Source organism: Neoarius graeffei, chromosome 5 (assembly GCF_027579695.1).
Source record: "Neoarius graeffei isolate fNeoGra1 chromosome 5, fNeoGra1.pri, whole genome shotgun sequence".
NCBI lineage: Eukaryota > Metazoa > Chordata > Actinopteri > Siluriformes > Ariidae > Neoarius > Neoarius graeffei.
In genome coordinates, this window is record NC_083573.1 from 42,242,925 (window position 1) to 42,264,422 (window position 21,498).

General features: G+C 42.8%; 1 protein-coding gene across 1 annotated transcript in view; it reads right to left on the bottom strand.

Annotated features, from left to right (window-relative positions):
• sntb1 (syntrophin, basic 1) overlaps positions 1 to 21,498 on the bottom strand; it is a 75,281-nt gene that overhangs the window by 15,867 nt on the left and 37,916 nt on the right. The window contains exons 2-4 of the mRNA XM_060921736.1: positions 17,690 to 17,909; positions 6,894 to 7,098; positions 1,527 to 1,663 (exon numbers count right to left, since the gene is read on the bottom strand). Coding sequence (XP_060777719.1) covers positions 1,527 to 1,663; positions 6,894 to 7,098; positions 17,690 to 17,909 — 562 coding nt within the window. The remainder of the gene's footprint in view (positions 1 to 1,526; positions 1,664 to 6,893; positions 7,099 to 17,689; positions 17,910 to 21,498) is intronic.

The window sequence follows — 21,498 nt, forward strand, 5'->3', positions numbered from 1 at the left end:
CGCTGATAACAACTTGGGTCGTCCTTCTCCTCTTTAGTCCGAATGACACGGCGTCCCTGATTTCCATAAAGAACTTCAAATTTTGATTCGTCTGACCACAGAACAGTTTTCCACTTTGCCACAAACCATTTTAAATGAGCCTTGGCCCAGAGAAGACGTCTGCGCTTCTGGATCATGTTTAGATACGGCTTTTTCTTTGAACTATAGAGTTTTAGCTGGCAACGGCGGATGGCATGGTGAATTGTGTTCACAGATAATGTTCTCTGGAAATATTCCTCAGCCCATTTTGTGATTTCCAATACAGAAGCATGCCTGTATGTGATGCAGTGCCGTCTAAGTATGGTTTTCCAGCCTTGACCCTTACGCACAGAGATTCTTCCAGATTCTCTGAATCTTTTGATATTATGCACTGTAGATGATGATATGTTCAAACTCTTTGCAATTTTACACTGTCGAACTCCTTTCTGATATTGCTCCACTATTTGTCGGTGCAGAATTAGGGGGATTGGTGATCCTCTTCCCATCTTTACTTCTGAGAGCCGCTGCCACTCCAAGATGCTCTTTTTATACCCAGTCATGTTAATGACCTATTGCCAATTGACCTAATGAGTTGCAATTTGGTCCTCCAGCTGTTCCTTTTTTGTACCTTTAACTTTTCCAGCCTCTTATTGCCCCTGTCCCAACTTTTTTGAGATGTGTTGCTGTCATGAAATTTCAAAGGAGCCAATATTTGGCATGAAATTTCAAAATGTCTCACTTTCGACATTTGATATGTTGTCTATGTTCTATTGTGAATACAATATCAGTTTTTGAGATTTGTAAATTATTGCATTCCGTTTTTATTTACAATTTGTACATTGTCCCAACTTTTTTGGAATCGGGGTTGTATTAAAAAAATAAAATTAAAAACACCCACACACATCTCAGGAGAAAAACATCCCCCAGAAATGAAGCAGTTGTTTTATGTGGTTTAAACTCACCTGAAAGCAAAATGCTAGATAGAAACTTTAATACTGAGGTCATCAAATGTGTCCAGAGTTCACCAGTGCTGTACGTTTACAATACTCTGCAATATTGTCTCTTCAAGACATGCAGAAAACATTGGGGTTCTGTAAAAGGCTTTCATGTTGGACTGTAAAAGGCTGATTAGCTAGACGCGGCTTAAGCCAGGACCATACGGAAGATTTCTGTCGAGAAATTGTAGCCTAGTATTACGTTTACCCTTTCCAGAAAACTGGCTCACAGAGAGTAAGGAGCATTTTGGCAGGTGCAGGTGGAAGTGCCTTTCAGGCACAAGGGCTGGAGTTTATTGGGGGAGTCTGTACTGATGGATAAAGTGTGTGTGAGATGTCATGGCCGCAAGCATATAATGTGCGTTTGTTGAGTTATCTAGTGGAGTCTGTTGTTTCTGGACAAGTTAGTGGGTGCATGTCTGTTTCAGGGAAACGCAAGTTATCACGATGTGTGCTTTTATTATAGATATATCTTGCAGAAGGTGTGTGCGCGCGTGCGTGCGTGCAAAATACCGGGTAGAAAGTAGAGGATACGTGTGTGCTGGGTTCAGCCAGTTCTCCTTCATACGTGTCATGCTGTCATACAGCATCAGGTCTTTGTCAGTCACCACAACCACCACTGGCTTCCAGCGTGGCCTCTCGCTCTCCGTCTGAAACGCAAACACAGCCACATAGATGGAAAGTATTCGTTATTTACTTCGTTTTTCTAAGATGTTTGGACAAAGAAAGCAGTATGTTCAACAGATGGCCACCAAAAGTCGCTGGCAGAAGAATCTCTGAATCGGCTGGATTCATGCATATTTTAACAACCTGATGCTCATATCCAACATTCATGCATTCTTAACGATCTATAACAGCTTATCCAGTTGAGGGCTGCGGTGGATCTCGATAGCCCTGGACACAAAGCAGCAGTGCACACTGGAGGAGTATTTCCATGTGATGTGATTGATTCATTCATGTAAGAGATTCTTTGATGACTCCCATCAAAGCAGCGAGTCTCTGTGGGAAGTGCTCGAGGCGAGACGCATCTGGCTACAATACCCATTTTCCAAAGTAAAGCCTCAAACTGTGATCTTCCTTCGTCATGACAGCTATGAGGAGTAAATTATTTCTTTAAGTGCTCGTCTAATGGCACGTTTAAAAATATAGCGTATGGTACTTTCTGTAAATATAGAGGACAGTGAATGACTCACCCGATCAAAAAACGATGGATAACCACATCATCCACTGCCCTGGGAAAGAAAATTAACCAGCACTGCTGTAAATGATTGGAGCATGGAATAAATTTGGGGGAGGGGGGGATGAGCAAAATATAAGGCAAATTTAAAAAAAAAAAAATTGATGAGTGGTGATTTGAGTAGACCAGGCGATGTCAAGCAGTGTGCTTTTCACAGGGCAAGCTAAAAGAGACACTGGCAGGGCCACACACACACACGTTGCAAAGGGAACTAGGTTACAGTCTTTGGGCTCTTGGAGGCTTTTCTCCCCTTATAATTATTCATCAAGAGCCTGACAGCTTGGTAATAAGAGACAGTAAGAGAGAACTCATTAAAAAGAAGTAAGAGAAGAGGTGGATAGCCAACCTGCTTATAGCATAGTGAAGGCCTTCGCTACCTCTGCCAGGCCACAGCTAAGAGAGTTTCTACAAAAAGGGGAGTCGAAAACGGAGGCAAACGTAGCCAAACTGAGCTGCCATCAGCTGCTAAGACTGGGTTGAAGAGACCAGACAGAACGATGGAAATCTCTGTGTCCACAATACTATAGTCGAGAACTTTAATTAAATTAATTTTTTTTAAAAAAAACCATTATATACAAATTAATTTTAAAAAGCGGCATGGTGGTGTAGTGGTTAGCACTGTCGCCTAACAGCAAGAAGGTTCTGGGTTTGAGCCCAGAGGCCGACAGGGCCTTTCTATGTGGAGTTTGCATGGCAATATTTGGGCTTTCGGTAATTTCTTTGAACTGTTCTTTTTCTGTGGCAGAATGTACAGCATACATCTTTAATTAAAAAAAGAAAAAAAAAAAAAACACCTCACTCACACCCCACTAGAACTTGGTGCACATGCTTTAATTTTCTTTGGGTTTTCTGAAATCAACACAGGGTCAAAAATCTACACACAGCACACCTTATATTTGGGAAAAATGTCTCTTCGCAAGGCCATCCTTAAAAAAAAACCCCGTTTCCTGTCCACCGGGTGGGCAAAAAAAATTTCAGTCGGGAGGGAGGGATTTATTTTTTTATTTTATTTATTTTTTTTTTATTATATATAGATGGATAAGAAATCGCAATGCTGTGTTTGCTTTTTCTTTCAGTACTTTTTTTTTATTACAAAAGCAGACACATTTAATAAAATATGACGGTTTAATCAACTGAAACTTGTACAAAAACTTTAAGTTAGCATTTTAAATGATGACTGCAACATTTGCAAAACTTTTACAAAGGTACTTAAAATGTCCGACACGCGGACTTTTTGTAGTTCTAAATCGAGCGTTAGGCCGAGTTCGGATGAAATTACACTATTAAAATGATCACTGAATGATTTGTTTTTCTGAATCTTTACTATTTTGTGGTTCGCTAGAATACCATTTTGCGATTTCACACTTAAGCAAATGTTTGAAAACTCCGGATCTCCTTCCTTCATGGTGGCTGCCGTTTTTTTTGTGCCGCACGGCGCATGCGCAGAGCTGATTTGACAGGGCTTTCCACAAGCGCCGGCTGCCGGCCATACAGCCGACTACACAATTAAGTCCAGCCGGCTACTTTAATGACTATTTTTGTAGCCCACAGGCTCTAAATATTAATTTTCGATTTTAATAAAATTAAATGTTTATCTAACGGACTGACAATAATGTCAAACTGAACCGTTGACCAAGGGAGAGTAACTCATCCGCGCCCCGACATGCGGTGTGCGCGCGCACTCAGTTGCATGAATGTGTCATGCACCGAAAATAAGAGATTTACAAGCCAGGAACGCCTCATGATGCAATACGCAAGAAAAGAAAGAAGATTTACTGCCATTTTATTTTGTATTTGAGTAAAGTGAATAAATAAATGGTCTGTGGAAAATACATTTAACCCTGGGAACTGCGTGCACAGGAGTTTATTTTGTGTTTACTCCCCCCCGGCTACTTATTTGTCATGGCTGGCTAGTATGAGCCTCAGTGGAAAGCCCTGGGAATGCGGAAATGTCAAGTTCGATTTTAGATTTACGAACCCGAAAAAAATTTCGAAAAACCAGCATTAAAAAAAAAAATTTTTTCACCCGCACAAACGGCACTCGCCCGGCCGGTGGACCAGAAACAGAACATTTTTTAATAATGGCCCAAGATTCACCTTAACCAAACATTTTTGTTTACCATGAACAAGCTTCTGGCAGAATTCTGGTTGGATATTTCACGACTCTTCATGGTAGAATTGGTTATTGGAAATTTTTTTTTTTTTCTTGGCATGGACTCGACTTATAAGCACGGTCCATATATTTTCAATAGGGTTGAAGTCAGGACTTGTTTTAAGCTTAATGTTAGCCTGCTTTATCCTCCACAACCAGCTCTGATGCATGTTTGGGTTCATTGTCCTGCTGTAACTCCCAAGTCGTGTTCAAGTTTCTGATGGTTTATGCTGAAGAATTCTGAGGTAGTCCTCCTTCTTCATTATTCCATCCACTATATGCAATGAACCAGTTTCACTGGCAGCAAAACAGCCCCAGAGCATGATGATCCTACCACCACCACCACCACCACCAGCTGGTACAGTGCCCCTCTGTACATGGTGGTCATTGTGGCCAAACAACTCAGTTTTTGTCTCATCTGACCATACAGCTATCCTCCAGAAGGCTTTTTTCTTTGTCCATGTGGTCAGCTTCAAACATTAGTTAAGCCTGAAGGTGTCAATTTTGGAGCAGGGGGTTATTTCTTGGATAGCAGCCTCTTAGTCCATGGTGATCTGAACTGTAGACAGTGTTCCATCAGCTTCCAGTTCATGGCAGGGCTGTGCCATGGTGGTTCCCAGGTTGTTCTTGACCATCCAAACCTGAGGGTGACAGTTTGGGTTTTCTTGAAGTAAAGTGGCTTGGCAAAGTGACGACACCTCACAGTAACTTGCATACAATTGTTTGAACTGATCTTGGAATTTTGCAGTTGTTTAGAAATGGCTCCAAGAGGCATTCCGGAGTTGTGTACATCTGCGATCCTCTTTCTCAGATCTGCGCTGAGCTCCTTGGACTTTCCCATTTTACTGTTTGTCAATCCAATGGGTGCTCTAAACAAACCCTTTTTATGAAGGCACACAGAAGCTACCAGCTGTACTCAATCATGATCACTAACAGGAAGTTAAGAAACCTTGGCCTTTGCAAGATAAGAGGCATTTGAGAAGTTTCAGCTCCTGTGAATTAATAATCTAAGTGAACGTATGTAAATGTATGTATAATTTTGACCGTGTTGATTTCAGAAAACCCAAAGAAAATTAAAACCTTTTTTATTAAAATATATATATTTTTTAATTCAAGATGTATGCTGTACAATCATTCTGCCAGAGAAAAAGAACAGTTCAAAGAAATTACTGAAAGCCCAAATACTGACATGACATTCATCTCATCTCATTATCTCTAGCCGCTTTATCCTGTTCTACAGGGTCGCAGGCAAGCTGGAGCCTATCCCAGCTGACTACGGGCGAAAGGCGGGGTACACCCTGGACAAGTCGCCAGGTCATCACAGGGCCGACACATAGACACAGACAACCATTCACACTCACATTCACACCTACGGTCAATTTAGAGTCACCAGTTAACCTAACCTGCATGTCTTTGGACTGTGGGGGAAACCGGAGCACCCGGAGGAAACCCACGCGGACACGGGGAGAACATGCAAACTCCGCACAGAAAGGCCCTCGCCGGCCCCGGGGCTCAAACCCGGACCTTCTTGCTGTGAGGCGACAGCGCTAACAACTACACCACCGTACCGCCCCATGACATTCATATCCAAGATAACCTTCACATATCACTGTATGTAAACTTCTGACCACAACTGATTTTATACACACACACCAATGGAACAGCTTAAAAAGCAAATTATTTTACCAACACACAGTGGACTTTACAACAAGTGCTTAAAGCCCTAAAACAAAAGAAACGCAAAGTCACATTTGTTCAAGATAAACCATTCAGTTACAGACCAATAAACTGAGCGATTTCCGATTCCTTCATTCCTGCAGAGTCTATTTAAAACCCAGCCCTGTCGCAGGAAAACACCATTGCGACATCTCCATGACCTCATCATGTGAAATTTACTCAGCTTTGGAGAATACAGCCAGGAAATTTCAGTCATGGTTTCGAAATCAGCCCATACAGTGTTACCGTCCTCTCTAGAACGCTTCGTTCCTGATTCATACTGATGAGTCAAACTCTGCACATAATCCTTTAAAGCCAGCAGGATACGAGTTCAAGGTGACCTAGGGAGACTTGACTTCTAACAAACACAAATCAGACCGCAGCACTGCTGCAATTTTTTGTCTTCACATAAAAAGACTTCACTCCGGGCTAAAATACACTTGCATCTTGATTAGTACATAAATTCGTTACCTTCCTGCACGTTACTCTATCCATTTCTCTCCACTCCATGCTTCACCATCAGTCACAGTGAAGGACACGTATCCTCTCGCTCATTAAAAGTCGGCACCCTTTTTGCAGTTAAACTCAAAAAAAAATATCCCAGTGTTGCACAGTAACATTTCAAAACCGCTCCAAATCATGTGACTATATTAAACTATTGGCTGTCCCTGGCTGCTTTGCACAGAAGATGAAAATAATGGAATACAATATAATATAAAATCGTCTGCTACGAAGAACCAGCATTCACATACCAAACATCTCTGCACACACTAACCTTCTCTGCCAGCCAGCCGAGGTGGCGTAGCTCATGACTCGCCCCGATGCCGTTCCTGGCTGCTTCACTGAGCTCAGACATCACCTTGTTCATGAGGTTAATGGTAGCAGACTGCATGGACTCGAACCAGGCCTGAGCTGAACTGGTGTCCAAACACCGCAACACCACCGTGTGCTTTGCGTCAGGAGAATGTAGCTCCAAGTGCCTGCAGAATGAACAAAGACGTGAAACACAGCCCGCCGCTGCACCAGGCAGCTTTCTGCATGTTTATTACAGGTGTACGTTATGACCACCGTGTTACTTTTCATTCCATAAACAGACTTGGTGTCTTAAAGGCAGCTGATTTGGATACAAGCTTCTAGGTTTCTAATCAAGAACGAAGAAACAAAATTGCATCAGCTCTCTGCGCCACAAAACCACTAATACGAAAACAGAGAAAAAGAAAAAAAAAAAAGGGATGGAGTCTTAACAATCTGGATTTTAAGCCTGGGAGGGCTTCAGAGAGCCAATCCCTGGCCTGCTTGAAAATGACAGCCTGGGGTTCGCTTAAACCGAACCATGGATTGGTTCACACCACGTGTCGAAGCCATCCACATACCAAGTAACGTGACTGATTCAACTTCCTGTTTGTACACTATCCGGACAAAAGTATGTGGACGCAGGACCAGTGACATCTACTGTATGTGCTTTCTGAAAACATCCCATTCCAAATTTATTCCACACTTTGCTGTAACCACCACCACCACTACTACTTCTGGGAAGGACAGGTTGGTGGCTGTGGGGATTTACACTCATTCACAGCCACAACGTGGTCAGGCACTGATGTCCACTGAGGAGGCCTGGGGTGCAGTCAGAGTTCCAGTTCATCCCAAAGGTGTTCAGCGGGGTTGAGGTCAGGGCTGTGCACAGGTCACTCGAGTTCTTCCACTCCAACCTTGGCAAACCATGCCTTCATGGACCCCACTTTTGCCCCTTTTCCACCAAAGCAGTTCCAGGGCTGGTTCGGGGCCAGTGCTTAGTATGGAACCGGGTTTTCTGTTTCCACTGAAAGAACTGGCTCTGGGGCCCAAAAAAACGGTTCCAGGCTAGCACCAACTCTCTGCTGGGCCAGAGGAAAGAACCGCTTACATCAGCGGGGGGTGGAGTTGTTAAGACCAACAAGAATAGCAAGACCGCGAAAGATCGCCATTTTTAAGCGACAAGAAGCAGCAGCTGTACAAACGCGAAGTCATCCATTATTATTATTATTGTTGTTGTTGCTGCTGCTGCTGCTTCTTCCGTGTTGTTTTTGCTTCGATATTCGCGCCAAGGTTTATGCAAACGTAGCAACGTGACTGATGTATACAGCGACGTAACTGATGTATACAGCGACGTAATGACGTGGCTCCCCTTACCACCACAAGCTATGGAAAAGCAAACTGGTTCTCAGCTGGCTCGCAAGTTGTGAACCAGCACCAGCACCGAACCAGCCCTGGAACTGATTTGGTGGAAAAGGGGTATTTGTGCACAGGGGCATCGTCCCACAGAAACTGGTTTGGGCCTCTTGGTTCCAGTGATGGGAAAGCTACAGCTACAGTTTGGTGAGGACCCACATATGGGTGTGATGGTCAGGTGTCCACAAAATTCTGGTCAGATAGTGTACGTCACTGATGCTGGGAAAAGGGTTGTTCATAGACTTTCTTCAAACTGGAACTTGTTCAGCTTTGTGGTGCGAGTGCTTGTACTGAGATTATTAAATTTAAAAAAAAAAATTATGCATATCATGTCAAATAAAAAACAAAAAGATGAACACTGAAAAGTTCCCCACATGTCCACCCGAGTTTTCTCTGGGTTCACTGGTTTCTTCCCACTGTTCAAAAACCATAGCAGCAAGTGTTAAATTTTGTTAAACATTGCCCTTGGTGGTGAACGTGTGTGTACGTGGTGCCCTGCAATGGACTGGCATCCCATTCAGGGTGTAATGCCACCTTGAGCTCAGCAATTGCCAGTACAGGCTCCAGATCCACCATGACCCTGCACCAGTCTAAAGTGGTTCCTGAAGATGAATGAATGAAGGATTTGACAGTGTTTGAGTGAACTGGGTTGTGACCACAGTTTCACAGGCAGGAAATTCAAGATGAACTTGGTTTGTCCATTTCATTTAAAAAAATAAATAAATAAATCACACAAAGTGAACACATTTCTTGAAGACCTAGAAAACTGGGATGCTGGACATAAAAGATTGGATCAACTGTCTACAAAGGACATGAATTCTGACTGAAGAAAGATCACCAAGGTATTAACTCCGTTCACGATATGCAGGAAGTCAGCAGAACTTCACAGTGATCCATGCCTGACTCATACATCATATCTCGTAGGGAGCTTTAACCTATCCAGCAAGTTAGAGTTATCATTTCCAGCTGTACCCTGCTGGTAAAAATAGTTCTGCTTTATTAAGATGGAGTGTTGGGAGGCTGAGTGGGAACAGGAGCCAAAAGGAGCGGAATGGAGTGTTTGTGTCCGTCTGCGGGACAGCAGTTCTTGGACCGGCCCAAGGAGTTCTCTCCCATCCAGCCATGATGTGGGAAATCTCAAGGCCCTTCAGGATGTCTGAGCCAACTCGAGGAAGTACATCAATCAAGGGTAAATGTTTTTATATGCCTTTCATGGTTACAGAAGAGGCTTTCTTTTCCACATGGTAAAACTTTAAGGAATAAAAACAAAGATCTGATCATGGAAGCCACCTCAGTCCCTGTCCTTCTGTAATTATGCCAACAACAGATCATTAAGCATAAGCATAAGACGGAGGCTTGTGGATAAACGAGCAGAGGAAAAACCTTGATAGATGGTGGAACTTATTTTAGGAGGACGAGTCAAATTGTCCATTATCATCTCAAACTCTGATGTCATATTCACTGGCTTTAAATATAAAGATGAGCTATTTTTAATCCGAGTTTCAAACATGACACGTGTCCAAACCAAACAAGGGCCACAGACACAAACAGGAAGAGGAAGCCTGTGATAAATCCGTCAGCAGGAGCACCTCCTGTCCCATCTACTGTCCAAATTCATCTCTCCTACACAAAACGGCTGTGTAAATTTCCCGTGTCAGATACACGGCGCATGTCAAGGAGAGAAAAATCAGATGAAGTGCGCGGTGATGGCAAGGAGGTCATTTTCGAGCTATATTTATTCCTGATGCATTTGGTGGCAAAAAGTTTGATAGCAATTCTCTTGTAACCTGTGGCAGGAGGTGGATTTCGTCAACAGCGATGATGCTTCTAGGCAGGAATGCTGATGGATTTACTGTCCGTCTCGAGATGAGGCTACGTAAATGTGTAAAAATTGAAATAAGACAGGATGAGTGGAGCTGACCCTGCTGTCAGCTGCAAAAGGAGGAAGATGGATGACATCGTGTGCTTGGGGGGGGGGGGGGGGGGGGGGGGAATAAAGCCTCTCTCTTGGTCACCACAAGGGAATACACCCATACCACACATTCAGGCCAGTATGGGACATTTATTCATGTTCAATAACCATATTATCCTGACCAGAGTCATGGGAACACACACACACACACACACACACACACACATACCCCTTTTCCACCAAATCAGTTCCAGGGCTGGTTCAGTTCCAGTGCTGGTGCTGGTTCACAACTCGTTCAACTTGCGAGCCAGCTGAGAACCAGTTTGCTTTTCCATCGCTCGCGGTGCTAAGAGAAGACACGTCATTACGTCGCTGTATACGTCAGTTACGTCGCTACGTTTGCATAAACCTTGGCGCGAATATCAAAGCAAAAACAACACGGAAGAAGCAGCAACAACAATAATAATAATGGATGACTTCGCGTTTGTACAGCTGCTGCTTCTCGTCGCTTAAAAATGGCGATCTTTTGCGGTCTTGTTATTGTTGTCGGTCTTAACAACTCCGCCGCCCCGCTGACGTAAGCGGTTCTTTCCTCTGGCCCAGCAGAGAGTTGGTGCTAGCCTGGAACCGGTTTTTCTGGCCCCAGAGCCAGTTCTTTGTCAGTGGAAACAGAAAACCCGGTTCCAAACTAAGCACTGGCCCCGAACCAGCCCTGGAACTGCTTTGGTGGAAAAGGGGCAACACACACACACACACACCGAATGAGCCGTCAGTCTACACTGCGAAAAATAAAAATCTTAGGAGGTTTATTTGTCTATTTTCAAGTCAAAACATCTAGCCACCCTTATTATAAGACATAATTGCCCAACAAGCAAAACCTCATTTAGCTAGAAAGGCTAGTTTTTAGACAGTCCATCTTGAAAATCTTGTATAGACAAAATGTCTTGAAAAAGTCTTATTTGGAGCACCTTTGAAAATAAAACAAGTTTTTTTTTTTAAAAAACAAGTAAGTACATTTTGGACATTTGTCAAATGCGGTTCGTCTTGTCTCGTCTCGTCTTCTTCCGCTTTATCCGGGACCAGGTCGCGGAGGCAGCAGTCTAAGCATGGAAGCCCAAACTTCCCTTTCCCCAGACACCTCGGTCAGCTCCTCGGGAAGAACACCGAGGCGTTCCCAGGCCAGCCGAGAGACATAGTCCCTCCAGCGTGTCCTGGGTCTTCCCCGGGGCCTCCTCCCGGGGGGACATGCCTGGAACACCTCCCCAGGGAGGCGTCCAGGAGGCATCCGAAAAAGATGCCCGAGCCACCTCAGCTGGTTCCTCTCGATGTGGAGGAGCAGCGGCTCTACTCCGAGCTCCTCCCGAGCGACTGTGCTTCTCACCCTATCTCTAAGGGAGCGCCCAGCCACCCTGCGAAGGAAACTCATTTCGGCCGCTTGTATCCGCGATCTTGTATCCGGAAGAGTTTAAGCGGTTCATCTTGTTTCAAGAAAAAAAAAAGGTATGCTTGTTTTGGGAATAAATGAACTTTACTGAAATCTTTGAATCTTTCATTACACTCTAGACCAGACAAGTGCCTTCAAAAAGGCTATGAGTGAGTGGAGGACAAGTTCAGTGGTTTGTTTTTTTCCCACCCACTTGAGTTTTTTTTTTTTTTTTTATGTATATAAGGGGTTTACAAGATCAGGCACCAAACAAAAAAATAAACAAACAAAAACAAATAGTCAGTGCCCCCAAAACGCACTGTCGCTTTGGCGTTGTGTAAGCACTGCAAGTCAAAATGCGTAGACGTTTGGTCACCTTGCATATCCTTAGTTTACTGCGACTGTTTACTCAGTCATTCAGAGTGAGCTCCTTCTAGATGCTGTACAGACTCTAGACCAGACAAGTGCCTTCAAAAAGGCTAGGAGTGAGTGGAGGGCGTTTTAGTGAGGGCTTTTTGGAATGCAGTGAGTTAAGTTCAGTGTTTTTTTGTTTGTTTGTTTGTGTGCCTGATCTTGTAAACCCCTCGTACACATGAATAGTCGGTGCCCCCAAAATGACTGTTGCTTTGGCGTTGTGTAAGCACTGCAAGTCAAAATGCGTAGACTTTTTTTTTTTTTTGGTGCCTGAGGTCCTGGGGAAGTGGAATCTTAAGAGATGTTTTAATGTTTGAATGTTGAAATGAGAAAAAAAAAAAAACTTGTTGCAATGCTACACGTGTCGTCAACTTGATTCAAGATAGTCTCTGGTCTCATATCTAGAGTATTTTACTAATTACAGGTCACAAAAGGAGAATGTTTTAAGCTAGCAATGCTTAGTTGTAGAATTTAACAATCCTAATATTAGTATATTTATCTTAAATTCAGTTTTTACTGCTAAGACTTTGTCATGAATTTAAGTGAAATACCCTTAAAATGAAATAAATAAAAATGACTTGAATGGCTAAATGTAAGAAGTACGATCTTGTTATAAGAACTATTTTGATTATTTTGAGTTAATCAGGTCTCGCATAATAAGTTCCCCAATCTTATTTTGGAATTATTTCATCAAAAAACAGGTTAGATTTTTCATCTTACTTTAAGAAATCTTACCAAGTCAAGTTTGACTAGTTCCATTGGCAGATTTTTTTTCACCTGATTCAAGCAAATATGCTTTGTTTTAATCTTTTATTTCTTATTTTTGAAAGGCCATCTTTTGCAGTGTATCAGAGGACATCGTTACATTAACAGCATTTAGCAGACGCTCTTATCCACTGCGACATACACCAAACCCACAGCAGCCTGGGGAGCAATTGGGGGGATAGGTGCCTTGCTCAAAAGCCACTTCAGCCATTCCTGCTGGTTCAGGGAATTGAACCAGTGACCTTTTGGTCCCAAAGTTGCTTCTCTAACCATTAAAAGGAGAGCTGAAGTCATTTTTAAACTTGCTTTATTTCTTAATTAACATCTTATTCAATTACGTTTTCGGTTTTAGTAACCTTATATCGTGACTCGTATTGGCAACTAACTGCGATTAAATATGCGACTTATCGGCCTATTCGGTTTTTAGCCGTGTTGAATTTAGTGCGTTTGGTCCACGGCAGGCGTCGCTTATCTGCGCGATCTTCACGAGACTTGTGCGAGACTTCGAAACGTGACGTGTCAGCCAGGTATCAGTGCCGCCATTTTGAAAACTGCTTTCCAAACGAAACGTTGCACAAAAACGAGTTTAAATGGCGATTACTGCCTACTTTTTTCAAACTTTCCTGATCGCTATCAGAACAAACAAAACTTCCGGCTTGATTACATCAGCATTCGAAAGAGGGCGCGCGCGTCTTTTGACAACGTTGGCAGATGTTGGTCACTTTGATTTCCGCTGTACGTTTTACTTCCGTCCTACGATGTCTCGCACAGGTCTCAGCGAATCTCGTTGACTGCCATTGCTTTGACATATGGACTGAGATTACATAACATATTTCAAACACTCAGAACTTGCTATAGCAGTGACAAAACAGCTATCAAAAACACGTTCCTATATTTAATAAAATGAGATAAACAGAATTTTGATAATTTAAAAAAAAAAATTTGCTTTCAGTTCTCCTTTAAACCATGACTTCCCCCACATGCAGACACATTCACACAGCTAGAACCTATTTCGGAGGAAACCCACACAGACATGGTGAAAACATGCCAAAACAGAAAGCTAACGAGTTCAGGATTGAACCCGGGACTCTGGACTCGTGAGACAGCAGCACAGTAACCTGAATAACATTTTACAGAATCTGGATTGTTCATCAAGTGTCACTTTTTAAAAATATATATAAAATATAATATAATTTTCTCAATGGCACAGCACTAAAGATTGTGTCATTTTTAATAATGACTCTGAGATTAGATGAAAAGATTACAGGAGTCGCTGACTATGAGAAGAGAATGGAATCTTGCGGTGAGAAAGTTTCCAAAGTAAAGCCCACAACAGGTAAGAAAAACACTGAAAAAAGATCTTTCTGCTACAGTAATCAGCTCAGCTGTGAAACATCACTTCCTCCCAGACTCCCTGTGCACTTTCTGGTTAATCTGACAAACCACAATGTACATTTTCCGAACACACACACACACACCACTGTAATCAAAACATGTTTGGGTGAGTGTGGTTGAATAGCTGGGCAGAAACTAGCAGTTGTGAACCATGAGCAAGCTTTCAAAGCTGTTGAACTTTGATGTGCTCTTTATCACTTTCAGTGTGATGTTTGACACTGAAATATGAGCACCTAACTATCTCATCTCATTACCTCTAGCCGCTTTATCCTGTTCTACAGGGTCGCAGGCAAGCTGGAGCCTATCCCAGCTGACTACGGGCGAAAGGCGGGGTACACCCTGGACAAGTCGCCAGGTCATCACAGGGCTGACACATAGACACAGACAACCATTCACACTCACATTCACACCTACGGTCAATTTAGAGCCACCAGTTAACCTAACCTGCATGTCTTTGGACTGTGGGGGAAACCGGAGCACCCGGAGGAAACCCACGCGGACACGGGGAGAACATGCAAACTCCGCACAGAAAGGCCCTCGCCGGCCACGGGGCTCGAACCCGGACCTTCTTGCTGTGAGGCGACAGCGCTAACCACTACACCACCGTGCCGCCAGCACCTAACTACTTTGTTCAATTTACATTTACAGGTGGAAAAGAGATTAGAGCAAAGATAAGAGTTGGGAGTTGGCCTGCACTCAGGAACCATATATTCACCTTGCTGTAATTACCACATACTGCTAATATTGACAGCAGCAGCACAAAGAATCTGAGGGGAAGACTATCAGCGCTGATCCACTTTGAAGACTACAAAAGGAGAAATGGAGATCAATTCAATTCTAAGTGATCAAACTCAAGCATTCCCCCCCCAAAAAAAAAAAAATCCTGTTCATGCTTTGAATCAAACCTCATAACTTAAAGCTGTCCTGACTTTCAGATTTTTCAAGTGTAGGTCATAAAAAGAATTTTTCCCCTGACACCCAAATATTTTTGTTTAAATGGACTGAAAGCTACTGAATTTGAATCACAGACTTCCAAATTTTTTAATAGAACAATTAATGAATTTAGGGCCACATGGCCCTAAATTATCGACTATTTTTTTCCTGCTTCACCATAATGCAATACAAGATACTACGTCATGCATCACGTGGTGGGCTTTCCCCGTTCGTGCAAGGCATTGTGGGATACAAATTTGAAACAGGAGAGGAAAATGGAAGATATGAGTGGGTTATTGAAATGTGAATGACCAACTACAGTAACTGAAAGCGAGAAGAAAAGACGTTATGTTGCAAAGGAAAGGGAACGCAGGACCAAACTAATAAATATCAGCGGTCAGCGAGCACCTCGGTGTGATCAGCTGTTCGTTTAGCAACAGAATGATGGACCTGTCAGTGCACGATCAAAGGTAAACTTGTACAGTGCCTTGCAAACATTCACCCCCCCCCCCCGGCATTTTTTGGGTTTTGTTGCCTCACAACCTGGAATTTAAATGGATTGTTTGAGATTTTGCATCATTTCATTTACAGAACATGCCTACAACTTTAAAAGATGTGGTTTTTTTTTTTTTTAAATTGCGAAGCAAACAACAAATAGGACAAAATAACAGAAAACTTCAATGTGCATAACTATTCACCCCCCCTAATGTCAGTACTTTGTAAAGCCACCTTTTGCAGCAATTACAGCTGCAAGTTGCTTTGGAGAAGTCTATGAGCTTGCCACATCTAACCACTGGGATTTTTGCCCATTCCTCAAGACCAAACTGCTCCAGCTCCTTCAAACTGGATGGGTTCCACTGGTGAACAGCAATCTTCAAGTCTGACCACAGATTCTCAATTGGATTGAGGTCTGGGTTTTGACTAGGCCATTCCAAGACATTTAAATGTTTCCCTTTAAACCACTCCAGTATATCTTTAGCAGTATGTTTAGGGTCATTGTCCTGCTGGAACGTGAACCTTCGTCCCAGTCTCAAACAGGTTTTGGCCGACTGAAACAGGTTTTCCCAGAATTGCCCTGTATTTAGTGCCATCCATCTTTCCTTCAGTCTTGACCAGCTTTCCTGTCCCTGCAGATGAAAAATATCCCCACAGCATGATGCTGCCACCACCATGCTTCACTGTAGGAATGGTGTTCTCAGGGTGTTGGGTTTGTGCCACACATGGCATTTCCCATGATGGCCAAAAAGTTAAATTTTAGTTTCAGTTGACCAGAGAATCTTCTTCCATGTGTTTGGGGAGTCTGCCACATGCTACTGGGCGAACTCCAAATGTATTTTCTTTAGCAATGACTTTTTTTCTGGCCACTCTTCCATGAAGCCCCACTCTGTGGAGTGTACAGCTTATTGTGGTCCTATGGACAGATACGCCAGTCTCTGCTGCGGAACTCTGCAGCTCCTTCAGGGTTACCTTTTGTCTCTGTGCTGCCTCTCTGATTAATGCCCTCCTTGCCTGGTCCGGGCAGCCTTCTCTTGGCAGGTTTATTGTGGTATCATGTTCTTTCCATTTGATGATGATGGATTTGACGGTGCTGGGGGGGGGTGTCATCAAAGATTTGGATTTTTTTTTTTGTATAACCTCAACCCTGACTTGTACTTCTCAACAACTTTGTCCCCAACTTGTTTGGAAAGCTCCTTAGTCTTCATGGTGTTGTTTGGTTAATGGTGCCTCTTGCTTAGTGGTGTTGCAGCCTCTGGGGTCTTTCAGAAAAAGGTGTGTGTATTTATATATATATATACACACACACACACACACACACACACGACACTTGGATTGCATACAGGTGGACTTTATTTCACCAATTATGTGACTTCTGAAGGTAACTGGTTGCACCAGAACTTTTTAGGGGCTTCATAGCAAAGAGGGTGAATACATATGCGCACACCAAATTTTCAGCTTTTTACTTTAAATTTTTTTCCCCTCATTCCACTTCACCAACTTAGACTATTTTGTGCAGATCCATTACATAAAATTCAGATTAAAAACATTTAAATTACAGGTTGTAATGTAACAAAATGGGTAAAAAGCCAAGGGGGGGGGGGATAAATACTTTTGCAAGGCACTGTAGATGGCAGTAATGTAACACTGGATGCCAGCTGCCGTAAAACCCAAAAGAAGGTGGTAAACCTGCGCATGTGCACATGGACTTCCTCCATCTGCTTGACTGCGCGAAGCGAGTGATTTCATGCACATTATTTGCTCGGGAATCCCCTCAAATTAAATAACTTCCCAGCAACAGAACGGCCAGATATTTTTTGAAGATATTACAGAAATAAACATACATCACAATGACAAAATTTCAGAGGGAACCAAATTTCACCGATTTTATGAAATTGGAAGGCCGTCTATTTTTAAACTTTCTACACTTTGAAAATGTAAACATTAAGCTTCTACCTTATTTTGCAATATCGTTAGATTGATACCCGTTTTCGAAGCCTATGATGTTTTTGACTGGTACATTTACCTATTTTCGGGATCAGGGATGGTCATAGCCCGCGTCACGTAGCACATTTTGAGCGGGATGTATCTGCAGTCTCCCTGCAGGGACAGTGAAGGCGGACTGGGGGGCACTTCACGGTGGGGGCTGCCGAGCCGAGGTGATTCAGGTGGAGGGGTCTCCCAGCCAATCTCTGCCACTGGAGAACCCTTTTTCACATATGGTGTGGCTTCTCTCATGTACTTCACTGTAATTAAAAAAAAAGAGAGAGAAAAAAAAAGTGCTGTGATTAGTCCTCATTCTACTTTGTAAGACAAAGCACAGGTGTGTGACTGTTAAAGAAATCAGGAGCTCTTTTTACACAGATATTCCAGAACACTGGTGTAAAGAAGGCACTTCAATATTCTGGCTTTAGGTGATTTACAATTAAATAAATAAAGCTGGCATGAAGCCACGCTGATGTTTTTTTTATATAGCGAGCCGGTGTTCTGCAACCAGAGGCGTGACATGTTACAACAGAGCATCGGGGTTAGGGTTGCAACGATTCACTAAGACACCGATTCAATTCGATTCACGATTCAGACCCTTCGATTAGATTCTGCAACTAAATATCAAAAAGGACAAACAAACCTCAGATTTTAAACTTCATTAACAAAAAATCCCACTGAAATTTGTCTGGAAAGATCAAAACTTTCCAAATGCTGACTAGGGAACAGGATATGCAAGTCTAAAATGCTTAAAACAAAATATATAAAATAAGTTAAAATAAGGGATGGTGTAGTGGTTAGCACTGTCGCCTCACAGCAAGAAGGTCCGGGTTCGAGCCCCGTGGCCGGCAAGAGCCTTTCTGTGCGGAGTTTGCATGTTCTCCCCGTGTCCGCGTGGGTTTCCTCCGGGTGCTCCGGTTTCCCCCACAGTCCAAAGACATGCAGGTTAGGTTAACTCCGTGTTTCCCAACCTTTCTTGAGCCATGGCACATATTTTACATTCGAAAAATCCCACGGCACACCACCAAACAAAAATGTCACAAAAAGTATCTCATCTCATTATCTCTAGCCGCTTTATCCTGTCCTACAGGGTCGCAGGCAAGCTGGAGCCTATCCCAGCTGACTACGGGCGAAAGGCGGGGTACACCCTGGAGAAGTCGCCAGGTCATCACAGGGCTTCACAAAAAGTATGCATCATGAAATACAACGATCATCTAGTCTCAACTTACAATTTACTTACTCAGTGTGAAACCTGGGCCTGTTTAGTTGAACACAAAGCTGATATACTCTCAGGAATTGAAGAAAGACACACACGAAGATCTTCCTCAACAGCGCTGAGTCACTCTCCTTTTTTAGTTTTTATAGCAGTCATGCTTGAAAAGCACAGCTCGCATAGACAGGTTGTGGAAAATCACCTTTTTTGCATTCTTCTGACCTCTACTCATACTAGGGCCTTCATCTGGGTCAGAATTTTCTCCAGGACCCAATTTGGATTGTGTACTTTTTCTTTTCAAATATTTATCCCTCGCCATCACCGCTATCACACCTGAAGCATTACTAAATCTATTGTTTAAATGGCAACAGGCAGATACACAGGTTAATTAGCTACCTGCTGCCATGTAGTGTAAGAGTATTTAATTGTTCTGCCTGTCACGATACGTCGCTAGCATAGACGAACGAAGACAAATTATTTGCAGTAAATAAATAATTTTTGGAACAATTAAGTGAAATTAGATAATTTCCCACGGTACACCCGATGATCTCTCACGGCACACTAATGTGCCACGGCACAGTGGTTGGGAATCTCTGGGTTAACTGGTGACTCTAAATTGACCGTAGGTGTGAATGTGAGTGTGAATGGTTGTCTATGTGTCAGCCCTGTGATGACCTGGCGACTTGTCTAGGGTGTACCCCGCCTTTCGCCCGTAGTCAGCTGGGATAGGCTCCAGCTTGCCTGCGACCCTGTAGAACAGGATAAGCAGCTACAGATAATGGATGGAAGTTAAAATAAGGATATTTTGGCAACTTGAATTGAATTCCTGAGCACAGAGCAGTGAGTATCAGTCACACTCACTCACAAACACCTTCCTCTTCAAAGAGCGCTATTTAATATTTATGTATATTCAGAACAATTCAATCAGTGCTGTCCATACACTAGTACAAGGAACAGTAGGAACTCCGCAACATGTAAAACGGTTTTATAACTTTGGCTCAAAACTCTAACTGATAACAGGTAAAGTAAGTCACATCAATCAGTTTTAACTGTCCCCACGTATCTGGTTTTATTACTTTCATAACACTCTCAGTTTTCAATTCGGCAGCACTTACTTCGTTTACTGTATATCCACGTTGTGTTTTCGCTTTAATTGATTTGCGAGGTTTGTAGTTGACCCTCCCTTATACTTCACATCAACATAACGTGCAGCACATTGCAATGTCCTTCATGTCTTCTCAAAACCCAAAATGTAGCCAACCTTTTGATTGAAGATAAGACGAAGGACCTTTAAACTTGGCTTCTGCCATTTTGGTGCCCAGCAACAGCGTTGCCATGTAAAATGTCGGCTACTCTGATTGGACAAGAGCAAGGACCCAAACCAATCAAATTACACGTTTTATTTAGAAGCAAAACTGTGCTCTATTCCAGCTGATCGCTTTCTTGCATTGATTCAGCAATGTAAGTGTAATGGCTATGTAGTAACAGTGCGTTTAGAAAATCAGTAAAAGTTGAAATGAAAAATGAAATTTAAAAAAAGTCTCAGAATTGAACTGAAAATACAGCTACGTGGATCAATAATCAGTACGGCAGGTACGAACTCGATTTTTGGTCCACCGTGGCGAATTGTTGCAGCCGTAGTCGGTGTCTAGGGTGACGTATCTACATGTCAGTAATACGACTATACGGAGCATACAGCATGCATGCTGCCTTCAAAACAGCAGCAGATGAACAGGGTGTTAAAGTGATTTCTTTAGTAGTTTATGCAGATTTATACCACTCTTCGAAAACACAGGCAAAAGTTGCTGAGCATCGTATACACCGTGTAATCATTTCTGTTTAAGGGAAGTAACAGCCTCTAATAATTTTATAACATCTTTCTGTCCTTCAGAGTACAAACCGAGCTGGGTTTTCAGGGGACGTGTCACAGAAAACTGCATTCGAATATATTTGTGAAAGAGAGAGAGAGAGAGAGAGAGAGAGATAACAAGGAGTGGAGAGACTCATGCGAGCATGATCAGAATTATGTTGGAGGAGAAAGTGAAGTCGGAAGTGATTTGAGGCAGAACGGCGAGTGGACCTCCGTCGCCATAAACCGAGACATCTGAAGTCACGCTACTCTCAGAAAGAAGAAATGTCAAGGTCAGAAACGTCACCCTCTGTCCCACCATTATAGCTGTCGCTTTTACACAGCCAATGATTCTGGCTCTGGTACTATCAATCATTCCAGCTCAGAGAAGGAACACCACAGACGCCCCCCTGTTCCGCATTTGGACGATTTATGCAGAACACTGGGTGGAATAATAATAACAACAACTTTAAACGTAACGTGCATATTCCATTCACATATGTGACACCTCACCGAATCCAGGGACGCATGTCGGCCGAAACGAATCCGAGATAGTCGCAAAAGAAGCATTTTTTTTCCGAAATATGTGATTTTCGTTTTTTTCCATCATGTGCAAGTTGAGACCTTGAAGAATGCAATCAGTATTTCAGATAATAGATTGTTTTGTTGGAAAAGCATACATTTTTTGTTGCAAATTGTCTCGTTTTTGTCAGGACTGTAGCCTGCTGGGGGGTGTGGGTAAATTACCATATGGGCCATTCACGTGATGATTTAAGTCTTTTGTTTT